Source organism: Nannobrachium achirus (genome assembly GCF_963921795.1).
Source record: "Nannobrachium achirus genome assembly, chromosome: 24".
Classification (NCBI taxonomy): Eukaryota; Metazoa; Chordata; class Actinopteri; order Myctophiformes; family Myctophidae; genus Nannobrachium; species Nannobrachium achirus.
The window spans coordinates 22,740,133-22,753,143 of NC_137831.1; the positions used below are offsets into that span (position 1 = coordinate 22,740,133).

The window sequence follows — 13,011 nt, forward strand, 5'->3', positions numbered from 1 at the left end:
AAAAACGTTGAATAATTTAGAATTTCGGAAAAAAGTTTGAGAACAACTGATTTAGAAGCCAGTTGTAGAATCGGGCCTCTGTGTGTCAACGGGTTGAGCGAAAATCTGTCTGGGTGGCTAATCTAACCACTGGGTTTAACTACTGCAGAAAGTATTATACAAGGATGGCGTTGCACCTTCCGCTCGTCTAAAGAGTGATCTGCGTGTTACACAAAGGAGCCAGGGGTTTCCCTGCCCTGGCAACAGGGGACGTAGAGATGTTTGGGTGGAGTCGTGGTGTTCTCCATGTGGCGCTGTCCGTGTGGTGTGCGTCACGAGACGTGGTCTGGCAGACAGGCGAGGAAGGCGGGAGGGAGGGAGGAAGGCGCGTACCGTGACGTAACGATGCCACGCCAGAAAGCTGTCAGGCTCCCAGGGACATGCTGGGCCCCTGATTCAGCCCGGGAAAAAGAGTTGTAGAGGCCCTCATTGCGCGCTATAGAGAGAGAGATCTCTCTCTATAGCGCTTGCCATTTCAGATCATGACAAGTGACAAGCCAGTGGGCCAATTACTGTACATGAGTTATATTTCGTCGTTGCCGGGTGGAAACCTTGTATGTCCAAAACCGTTTGTTTTGTATTTATCATTTTAAAAATGATTTAAACTAGTGAAAACAGACAATCTACAACTGCTTATAGATCTGCTGTTTTCACTACTTTTGTGCGACGGCCTTGTATGATGAAGCAGGGCTTTGCTTTGCGAAAAAATGTACAAATTTGAAACTTGGAGATACAAGGTTTCTGCCCAACAGTGACGATTTACTTTGTTGGCCGCCTAGCCCCCAAAATGGAACGAAGGCCGACATTTTATTTATTTATTTTTCCTAATGAACCGGCCGTTCGGGAGTTGTCCCGCTTTTCCCAATGGCCAGCACGTCCCTGGAGGCGCGTACCGTGATGTAACGATGCCACACCAGAAAGCTGTCAGGCTCCAAGTACACCGCGGTCCGCCAAACACCGTTTCGAGGAGGAGGTCGCCGCTGACTCACTGTGGTGGCGCCGACCACCTGGCGCAGCGAGTGTCCACGCAGCCGCTCCGCTGTCCGTCCGTCTGTCTGTCTGCATCCCGGCTCCACGTCACGGTACAGCATGGCGTCTCTCCCTCGTACACACCATGAATCAGTTACAACTGCGGTTTCTCAAAGTGGGGGGGGGGGGTCCTTGAGGGGGTTCGTAAATGGACCCTGATGATGGCCCTATCATAGTACAGTCTGGGGTGATAAGCTATCACCGTGGTGTAGTCTTTTAAAGTCAGAAAACTACAACGTTGCTTCATCAGCCACGGTGAAGGGCTATCACCGCGAACCCCGTCATATCTCCTTTGTTTTTACCTTAAGACATCTCCCCATCACCCCGTTCACTGATTGGTCGATCTTGACCAATCAGTGCGCCCCTTGGTTTGAGAGGCACAGAGGAGCGGTAATAGGACTTCACCGTGAGTCCGTGACTATGATGGCCTCCACTTATTTTCACATTTTTAGGCGATAGCTCTTCACCTCGGACTACGATAAAGCCGTTACTGGTCTGTGGACTTTGAGAGTGCACAAAAAAGGAGGGTCCATTTTGGTAGCAGTTACGGGAGGGTCATTGTAATTAAAAAAAGTTTGAGAAGCGCTGAATAAATAAATAAATAAATACATAAATAAATAAGGACTTTGTTGATCGACCGTCGTCATCTTTTCCGAGTGTCCAGCGATCGTTCCTGTGGTGATGCTGTTGTTGTTGTTGTTCTACAGATGACCTCTTCTGCTTGCTTCTCTTCTCTCTCTCTCTCTCTCCGTCTCTGTGTGTGTGTGTGTGTGTGTGTGTGTGTGTGTGTGTGTGTGAGTGTGTCTCGCCCTCTGTCTCTCTCCCCTCCTCCGTCCCATCCTCCTCTCTCTCTCTGTCTCGTTGGCCCCTCTCCGACACCAGCGCCTCAGATGTGCCTCTTCATGTGCAACGCCAAGTGATCTGACCGCGAGAAGCACCTGCAGGGATGGAGAGAGAGAGAGAGAGAGAGAGAGAGAGAGACAGGGGTGTCACAAGGGGGGGAGGAAAGTGGGACTGAGTATTACTAAGGCCCAAGGTGGAGGGGCCTTTACTTTAGCTATTGAATAAGTAAACCATTTACCATGAGAGGGAGTGGGTTGTTGGCTGATTTACCACTGTTTCAGGGTTATGGCACGAGGCAAAGCCCACAACCTCTCATGGTAAATTGCTTTTCTACCACTTTTACCATAAATGGAAGAAAACACAGTTGTAACTTGCAAGATCTTTAGTTACAATCATTAATTATTTCAGTGGGCGGGGTCCATGAGCAAACTCAAGGTTGTTGTCTGATTTACCACTGTTTTAAGCCAATCAGAATCCAGTATTTGAACATGTGACCACAAAAAGTGGTAGAATAGCAGATATACAAGCTCACAGCGCAGCACCGAGTGCCGCGCTGCCAGCTTGTAGATCTGCTATTTTTCAAGCAAGTCGTGAAATATTCAAAGACTTGCATACATGTTCACGATCTTTCAAAAATAGCAGATCTACAGGCTCACAACGCGGCACCTTTTCAATAGTTAAAGCACCCTCCCAGGGCCCAGAATCTGGAGCTTGTTACTGCATATCGTCACTGTCGGCAGAAACCTCGTATCTCCAAGTTTCAAATTTGTATGTTTTTTCGCAAAGTAAAGCCCTGCTTCATCATACAAGGCCGTCGCACAAAGGTAGTGAAAACAGCCGATCTACAAGCACACAACGCCTCACGGTGCGAGGCGTTGTGTGCTTGTAGACTGGCTATTTTCACTAGTTCAAATCATTTTCAAAATGATAAATGCAAAATGAAAGGTTTTGGACATACAAGGTTTCCACCCGACAACGACGATATGAATATTGCAGAGGCGAGGGAGGGAGAGAGAGAGAACGTTTGTTTAGTCAATAGAGCCAAAATGTTGCTGTTAGCTAGCGAGCGCAAGAGCCTCTCCGCTTATGCACACAGCGCAATTAGTACATGTGTAATTCATAATCAGCATTTTCTAGCATCCCCACTCCTAATGACTTCAGCTGGTGCATGAATAGCTTTAGCAAGGCCGCGGCGCAGATGGATCTGTTGAATGAGTGCAGAGGGTGGGCGGGGGGGGGGGGGGGGGGGGGGGGGTGCGTAACAGTACATAAACATGTGCCGCCAAAAAAAAAACTAGAGTTAAATTAGACGAATCGGAGGCTCTCTCGCCTCGGAGTCGGAGCGCGCGGAGAACCGTCGACAGGCAAATAACTGCTGAGTGGAATATCAAAAAATTGCTCTGAAAGTACAGTCAGCCCCGCATTAGATTTCCACTCAGCTTGTACCATTTCCACGCTTATCACAAAGCAATTGATGCAAATGGATGTACTGTTAATGGAGGCTTTGTGTGTTGTTCCGTAGTGTACGTGGGATGTACGCGATGCAGGGTGGTAAAAGAAGGTAAAAGAAAAAGAGAGGTGAGGGAATTTTCGCAACCACTTAAGGATTGATGTATACGTCACACAACGGATAGCAAAAATAGACGATCTACAATCTCACGACACCTGGCGTCACGACACGTTGTGAGCGTGTAGTTCGGCTATGTTTGAATTCCAAAATACGTTTATGTATGCAAAACGTACAAATCAAACATATCAGACAGTCAACATTTCCCTAAAGGAAATGCATGTTTCTTTAATTCGGTCAGAGCAGAAGCAGGGATAAAACTTATTCCAGACATTATCCCCCCAGGGACCCTCATGGTTCCTTGAGTTTTTTTTTTTTTTTTTGTGGCTCAGGTCACCCCTGTAAATATGTTTTTCATCCATGTCACCCCTGAATTGTTATTGCTACTTTACAGCACCTTACATTTCTGTAATTTTACGGTGGGTAAATATGTAAATCTTTCCCCCTAAGATGCCACAAGGACATTTCCGAGGACCATTTGCCATTAGGACAGACAGAAAATAACGTTAACGACTCGAACCTCAGCATCCCTATCCTGGGAGGGAACATTAACCAAAAATAGCAGATCAACAAGCTTACAACGTGTTGTAAGCTTGTAGATCGGCTATTTTTGGTAAAGAGATTGAACAAGAACACACAAGTACAGTGCAACTCAAGTCCGTTTTACTATGGTTTAAAGTGAAGTGATATTAACTCCAAATAATTTATCAAAGTATTCTGAGGCACCCTAGACTTGGGTGCCACGGCAACCACTTTGAAAAACCCTGCCTTACAAGTCTGTAACTCTGAGAGAGAACAAATGGAACCAAATGGACCCTTACAGGTCCGTAACTCTCAAAGTTATGAGGGGTGCATGCTTGAAATTAAAAAAAGGTTTCAGGACCACTGCTCCAGACTTAACCTCGCCTACCAGGCTTTCTCCCGGGAGAGAGCCTGGTGTTCGTTCACAACAGACCGTTTGGTTTCCGCCTAAAGCGCGGAAACCACTAGAAGAAGCGGCGTCGCTTTGATTTGGTTCCCACCGTTTGTTTCCCCAATCCCTATTAAAATGCTCCAGTAGCCTAGTGTGGTCTTGCCGGTCGCTAAAAGTTGGACTAAAACATGCATATACCAAACAAATTTTTCAAAAGCAAAACTACTCCCCATCGAGGAGTTTATTAGGTAGGCCCTAAAAGTATGTCCTTGAGCGCAGGGGAATTATTTTGGGTTAAAACTGTTTCCGGTGGATATTTCCGGCGAAATTGTAGTCCTTGAGTACTACAACATGACGTTTTGTGGTTTCCGCTCCAGACCGGTTACAAACCCGAAAAGTGAAGTGATCCCAGACTACTCCAGACTAGAGAGAGCAACAAGCAGAGGCGTCAATTGGGTATGGCAAGCTATCGCAGCTGCCATACCTTGGCTACAGGGGAAAATAATAAAAAATGTACTTTAATCGTGCCTGTTGCTAAGGTATGACAACAGGGCACGCGTGCAAGACACCAGTCATGTTACCATACCTTAGCCTTTTCTGAACTGACGCCGCCGGCAACAATATGTTTAAGGGTTCGGCTCAGGCTAATCTTTAATCATGAATAACTTTCATCAAATTAATGGCTTGTGGAAGTTGGCCAGAGGCCAAGTACATGCAATCACAGCGATATATTTTAGCATTTTTAAGATGTAAGGCAGTAATAGGCCTCTTAGGGCGTGCTGGGCCTTCAACTCCAGTTACAGCCACGCCACTGCACATCCCCTTGTACCACTCAACTAAAACTGTGAACTGTGAAGTTTTCTTCTTCTACTCGCAATTCTGACTTTATATCTAATCATTCTGGGTTATCTTCTCGTAATTGTGGACTTGATAGTTCAGACTTCAGAGTTTGCCTTCTCACAATATGTGAGCTAGGCAATTGCATGTGTATGTGCGTTGTTGCGTGCGTGCATGCGTTTGAGTGTGTGTGTGGGAGGGAGGGAGAGAGAGAGAGAGAGAGAGAGAGAGAGAGAGAGAGAGAGAGAGAGAGAGAGCATGCAAACAATAAAACAAACATTTAAGGCCTTATTATAGATTCAGCAGCAGAAATGGGCTTCTATAGACCCACTGCTGGTTTTCTATTCTACGTTAATTGCATTCACCTGGGGTCTCTCATCTCCTACATTAGGCCCTGAATTGAGCTCCTGCACAGCACTATAGCTACGGTTTGGCACCTGGTGGGCAAGATGTCTAGAAGAGGTCTGTCTTTCCACGGCTAATCTTACAAACCACTAATACTTACTTTCTCCCACATATATTTTTTGAACCCATTCAGAACGGGTACACAAACACATTATTGTGTATCATTATTTTATGCTTTAACTATTGAAAAAATAGCACCGAGTGCCGCACTGCGAGCTTGTAGATCTGCTATTTTTGAAAAATCGTGAAAATTAGAATTTTGACCCGATTCTATAAGTGTCTTTTGAATCCTTCTAAGGTTTTTTGGAAAACCTATGTTTCTGTGTCAGCAATCTGGCCAGCCATCGTCAAAGAAAAGTCCTTTTCACTTAACTGGAGCTCAGTTAGTCTGTTCTTGAGAGACTACTATGTCAGTGGTTCTCAAACCTTTTCATGTGAAGGACCGCCAAACTGATATGTATTTGGCCACGGACCCCCATCTCAAAATATTTAGTTCCAGGGACCACCCAGAAGCAAAATTTGAGTTACAAACATTCGCTTTGAAATATATTAAAAGATTTGCACACATTCTCGGTGCCGCACTGTGAGCTTGTATATCTGCTGTTTTTCACTGGTTAAAGCATTCGATAATTCTAGGCCTAAATGGGTAAAGATCTGACAATAATGACATACCCAAAATAGAACTTATTTGTTGTATAAATGTTTTTATTTGATATTCTTCTTCTTCTTCTTTCCTCTCCTTTCCTTTTAACCCCTGTGCCCCCCACCCCCTTTGAAAACTGGGCTGAGCCACTACTCCCACAAGACTTCAAAATGTAACCAGCGTTTGTGCTGTGACAAACATGTCACAGCAGTACAGTAAACGCACCTGTGTCAGGGGATTGGCAGAATTGATGAGGTGTGTGAATGCAAGCCAGGGCACATCTGCTGGGATCACTTGCATCAAACTAAACCCAAATAAACAAATGAATAAAATCAATAAATGAATGCATAAAAGAGACGTGAAAGAGCTCTTAGAGCAGTGTTTCTCCACCTTGCGTCCGTCGACCACCAGGCGTCCAAATGGACCCTTAGAGGTATGGAACTCTGAGACTGTACAAATGGAACCGAGTGGACATTTATTTGGTTCTCTCCGCAAAAAAACGTTTTTCAGGCCAAGAAGAGAGATAGCAGGGACCCAGTGGCGACATCTGCAAAAATCGCAAACAAATCAACCCTGATCCAAAAATAATTAATACGGATGGAATAACAGACAGCAGTGTGCAAACGTGATTCACATAACGCTAGGTTGATTTTTTTAAAATGTATGTGCCCCTCGAAATTCACGCCGATATTCGTCAGAAAAAAACGCAGAAGTGTGCAAAGACCTTTACTCTACTGCTGTCCGTGGTGCCGAATCGAGGTTGTTTTATTTTTCTTTGCATTTGAGCTCAGGGACTATTATAGCAACAACTATTTTTGTTGCGAGTTCAATGTCTGCCCAAGTTTCAAACTCCAATAGATTAGATTGTGTGTTGTATTGCAGTTTTGATTTAGTTTTTTTAGATCAGATAATGTCAACTGTAAGTGGTTCCTTTTGATTCCATTTTGTACTCTCTCAAGAATCCCATCCCAACTACTAATTGAGGCAGAATCGCCCGAATCGCATGAAAGAGGCACATGTTTTGTTCTACAGACTCCAACTTTCACACATGGATAGCTCAGATCTTTGCCTATGTTCTTAGCTACTTCCCCTGCCATTACTGTACTTGCATGATGTACAGTTGTACAAAACAAAACTTTTCAGTAGAACCGCCAATCCAACCAATATGAGTCAACCAACATAGTCAGGGTGCTGATATTGTACATGTTGTAAAATACTCTGCTACATCACCAGTAGGTCTCAAAGTGTGTTACGGGGGTGCTTGAAATGTTTGAGAAACACTGTGCTAAATGACTAAATGAATAAATGAATGAATACTAAATTAAACAGAGGTGCAGCCTGGGTTCAGTCACAGAGGCGCTTTGCAAACAGGTGCTCTTCAGTGAAACAGGTGGTACATACCGGTATATTGTAGAAGCAAAATCTATATCTGCTATTTGTGAATATAGCCAAAGTATGAAATATAAGTGGGTTAAAATGAATAATATCTTCTAAATCCTAATGGTTTTCTGAAAATCGTATGTTTCTTTATGTGTGGTTTTTCATATCAAGGACCCCTAGATTTATATGTATTTGTTATATATATTTTGTTCCAAGGACCCCCCAGAAGCAAAGATTTGCGTTAAAGATGTTTAAAAGAACATATTCAAAGATTTGCACAAATGTTCATGTTTTTTTCAGAAAATAGCAGATCTACAAGCTCATAGTGTTCACTTGTAGATCTGCTATTTTTGAATATTCAAAGTATAAAAAAATAATGGTTAAAGTGGTTACGTGACACATGCGTTCCTGTTCTTAACTGTTTTTCTGGGGCCCCTGGGGTCCCACTTTGAGAACCAATGGACTGACGCAGGTTTCGGAGGGGGAAAAAAAAGGCAGATCACATGCATCAAACTATACCCAAAGAAATAAAGAAATAACTATAGCTAGCCATGCAGCAGAGGCGTGAAGCAGGCCTCAGACGCAGTCAGGGGTGTCGCATCAAATTCCGGGCCCTGGGTACAAGGATTCACTGCGGATCTGCTATTTTTTGAAAAATCGTGAACATTTGTGCAAAAAAACCTATGTTTTTCTATGTGAGTGATGGTCAAGCCTTTTCATGTGAAGGACCCCCAAAATTATATGTATTTGGCCACGGACCCCATCTCAAAATATTTAGTTCCAGGGACCCCCCCAGAAGCAACATTTGCGTGTATGTGTAAAAAAATACATAATATTCAAGATTTGCAGACATTTTCACGACTTTTAAAAAATAGCTGTGAGCTTGTAGATCTGCTATTTTTCAATAGCTAAGGTATAAAATAATTAAGGCCCCTCCACCTTGGGCCCTAGTAACTCAGTCCCACTTCCCCCAGTCCCACTCCCCCCCCCCCTTGTGACGCCCCAGGAGGCAGCAGCCCCTGTCAGAGAGACGGAGGCTGCTGTCTAAAATGTCTGGACGAATCAGCGTCTGAACCCAGAGGGAGGAATCACACCGCCACGAAGCACTGGGGACCGGGGGGACCGGCCCCGCTGTCACACCTGCATCTCTGTGTGTGTGTGTGTGTGTGTGTGTGTGTGTGTGTGTGTGTGTGTGTGTGTGTGTGTGTGTGTGTGTGTGTGTGTGTGTGTGTGTGTGCATATACTGTGCCATCCATACGTACATCCATGTGTACATGTGTGGAGCGGCTAGGGACAGTCCCCCCTGTGTGCATGTGTGCATGTGCGTGCGTGTGCAGTGGTGGAAAAAGTACTCAAATTTTATACTTAAGTAAAGGTATCCGTTACAAGTAAAAGTCCGTAATTCAAAATGTACTTGAGTAAAAGTATGAAAGTGTTAGGTACAGCTTAGGTACAAAATAGGGCTAAAGTGGTTCATGTATGTTTTATAACATTATAATTTATATCTGCAAAGTAACTAGTAACTAAAGGTTTCAAATAAATGTAGTGGAGTAAAAGTACAATATTTCAATATTTGGATCAGAGATGTAGTGGAGTAGAACTAAAAGTATTAGAAATTGGAATTACTCTCAATTACTCTCATATCTCAAAAATTTTACTTAAGTACAGTACTTAAGTAAATGTAATTTACACGTGTGTGTGTGTGTGTGCGTGCGTGCGTGCATGTGTGCGTGCGTGCGTGCGCTTGTGTTACTATACACTTGTGAGCGGCCAAGCTGTCCCCACAAGCATAGTAGAAATTGAAAAATAAGACATTGTCCTCACAAGAAAAATGGTTGCTTCAGAGATAGCTCTTTTTTTTCATGTGGGGGCTTGATTTATTGTGTGGCGCCGGCGCGCATGCACCGAAAACACCACACGCTCACGACGCGTCTCAGCGCGACACGTTGTGAGCTTGGAGATCATGTATTTTGGGGTTAGAGACCCTGGCATGCAATCATTAAAGTCAGGCTTTTTAGAGTTAAAAATGGCACACAAAAATTTGCATTTAGAAAATGGCCATTCCAAAATGTTGACGTCCTCAAAAGTATAGGTGACTGTACGTGCGTGCGTACATGTGTGTGTGTGTGTGTGTGTGTGTGTGTGTGTATGTGTGTGTGCGTGTGCGTGCGCGTGTGTGCGTGTGTGTGTGTGTGTGTGTGTGTGTGTGTGTGATGTGAGAGGTGAGTCTGTGTGCCATCATGTATGTCTGCAACTATCTATTTTTGAAAGTGTGTGTGTGTGTGTGTGTGTGCGCGCGCGCGTGCGAGCGCGTACGTACGTGCGTATGTGCGTGCGTATGTGCGTACGTGCGTGCGACGTGCGTGCGTGCACTTGGCCCAGACAGATGGTAAAGTATGAGTCACTACTGGGGGGCATGACACCAGCTGGTACACCGTGGGTCTGTCTCTACCCCCCTACCGCACCACCCACCCCACCCTTCATCTCAACCCTCCACCCTTCTCCCATCACTCTCCTGTTCTCTCTCCTGCTCCTCGAGGGGTGGGTGGGGGCGGGGGGGGGGGGGGGGGGGGGGGGGGGGGCATCAGTGGTACACAGTAAGTACATTTACAGAAGTACTTAAAGTAAATGTTCCGCTACTCTGCTATACGTTTCAAATATAAACAAAATATATATATATATATATATCTATACTTTTGACTCGACTACATTTCTAGGAAGGGACTCGTGTGACCTAGACTTAACATTGTGAATAAACCACTTGGGCCATATTTAAAATATAGTGAAAACAGCTGCTGCTACTATTGTACTTTCACTATTTTTTGAATACTTTTAAGTATTTATAACTGCCATCACTGCCTCTCCCTCCTCCCCCCCCCCCCTCCCCCTCTGGGGACGGGGGGGATGATAGCGGTAATGGCTGTTGCCTGGAGGGGGTCTCGTGCTGGGTGGGGGCAGAGGGGTGGGTGGTAGCGTCGAGGGATGGGGAGGGAGGGAGGGTCACAGCGGGGGGTGTACCGTATTTACAGTCTCTTCAGCTGACACTTGAATGAGGTGATGCACCCCCCATAAGAGGCCCATAAGAGGCCATTTTTTACGCTTAAACAGCTCATTTTTATCCATGAAGAGATTTAGTGTTGAGGGGGGAAAAAAACGGAGGCCGAGTGCAGACCCCTGGAGGACCCCGGACAATGAAGTATGTAGGGTTAATGTGAAGTGGTTAATTTAGAGATGTGGTCACACTTAGATCTATGCAGGGCTTCACTTTGGATTTATAGTCTTGTGTAACCGGAAATCCCCCGGTCTGTCCGCCTCCATGTAAGTAGATTCATGAAAGTCTCATCTCGGAATCTTTTCCCAGATGTTTTTTTGTACGGACCCTAACTAAGACCGGATGAACGTGGTTATGTTATTAAAAAAAAGAAAAAAAATCTGTGGATCGTCAAAGGTAAAAACGCTCAAATCACTTACAAGGGGAGACTAGACGATGTTTTAACTTGTTGAAATGTAATGTATAAAAAGTAAAAACTTTCTGCCCGACGGCGACAATAACAGTCATATTAAAATCCTTGCCCATAGGCTGAAGTGTATCTCAAGTGTCAATCCAATAGCGCTCCCTTCAGAATAACAACTTTATTTCCATACCCCGCTCCTCTGCGAGTCAATACGTTCAATGTTCAATTGAATCATAGAGAGGAGACAGGAGGTGAACATTCACTGAAATGACAAGCAGCAGGATAAATCATTGATGTCTGACAGAGCTGTTGTACTCACATGCGTGTAGTTTTGCCAATAGAAATCCTGTCACATAAGATATCTTTTTGAAATATTATTTTCTGTGACCTTAATTATCAGAAAAGCCTTCACCTTTTGATCTCGGATGTCTAAACACTGTGTTTAGAACACTGTTCACAACTGCCACATGGATAATTCCCATCTTTTAAAGCAGCACTATGTAACCTTTTTCAATACATACATTTTAATGTTGTCCAAACTGTATGGTAGAGCATGTTAATACACTTATACAATCGGGGTGGTTGTATTTTGTCTCTCTGCTCTTCTATTGAGACATTTAGATCATGTCTTGTCTCACACAGGATCTGATCTAAGATTCATTTATCCCCTGAGCAAGCAGGCAAGCTCTATCAGCTTAATGGAAACCAAGTTCAAATCCAGGGTAGATGAGGATAGTGCACCTTTATACTGTATATACAACTCCCTTGGCACATCATATATTTGGAGATTGTACAGTACGTCCTTACAAAACTGAAAAAGCGGAATACATTTTGAATCATAAAAAAAAGAGATGGGTCCACAGCCAAATACATATTAATTTTGGGGTCCTTGACATGAAAAACTTTGAGAACCACTGCTTTAAGAGTTTACAGTACACATGACGAAGCAGAGCAGCTTTTCTCTTTTTTGACACTGGTTTGTAAATGATCAGAGATGGATTTAGAAAATTTAACTATGGGTAAAGCCTCATCAATACAATCAAATAGCATTTTTTTTTCATCGCAGCACCTTTATAAATTAATTCCTTATTAGAGTAACATAGGTGTCTCGGTGCGTAAGGGACTCATGCATTCCCAACTCGGTTATTTTTGTCTATTTTTATATCCATATTCTAACTTTTTGTGTTTTTCATAAATGAATTACTGAAAAGTTAGGGGACCCTTGCTATAGAGAACACCAACATCAACATATTGCTAGTCTCTTGGAAAAGGCAAAATACATCACCATCTAGATATCTGAGCAACTTGAGGATTTCGTGTAGTAGTTTCTGTGAGTGCTTAAACAACGTTTTCAGAGTTAAATCTGGATTTTCTGGTGCGAGATCACGAGAATATTGTGGCCTATAGTAATCCTCATGTCTGGGGAAGAGCCTGGTGGCTCGAAACGTTACAAAGTAAAATTGCATTTGGAAGAAGCCATACTGATGTGCAGATTTGTATTCTTATATTCTTATATACTATACAGTAATCCTCAGTCACACCAGCTCAGTGGCCTTGTGGTTACAGTATCCACCCTGACATCGGGGGGCCATGGATTCAATCTCCGGCTGTGTAATACTAACCCATTTAGGCCTGAACACATTATGACGCAATATTTTATGCTTTAAATATAAAAAAAATAGCAGATATACAAGCTCACAGCGCGGCACCGAGTGCCGCGCTGCGAGCTTGTAGATCTGCTATTTTTGAAAAATCGTGAAAATTAGAATTTCGACCCGATTCTATAAGTGTCTTTTGAATCCTTCTAAGATTTTTGGAAAAAACCTATGTTTCTATGACAGCAATCTGGCCAGCCATCGTCAAAGAAAAGGTCCTTTTCACTTAACTGGAGCTCAGTTAG

The 13,011-nt window shown here is 43.8% G+C and overlaps 1 protein-coding gene across 1 annotated transcript in view; it reads right to left on the bottom strand.

Moving 5' to 3' along the window:
• Window positions 1-1,954: 1,954 nt before the first annotated feature.
• The window catches only part of LOC308280396 (Krueppel-like factor 7), a gene marked incomplete at its 3' end in the record, with an annotated part of 121,649 nt that continues 110,592 nt past the window's right edge, over window positions 1,955-13,011 (bottom strand). The window contains exon 5 of the mRNA XM_080720663.1: window positions 1,955-2,006. Within this exon, the coding sequence (XP_080576789.1) occupies window positions 1,955-2,006 (52 nt within the window). The remainder of the gene's footprint in view (window positions 2,007-13,011) is intronic.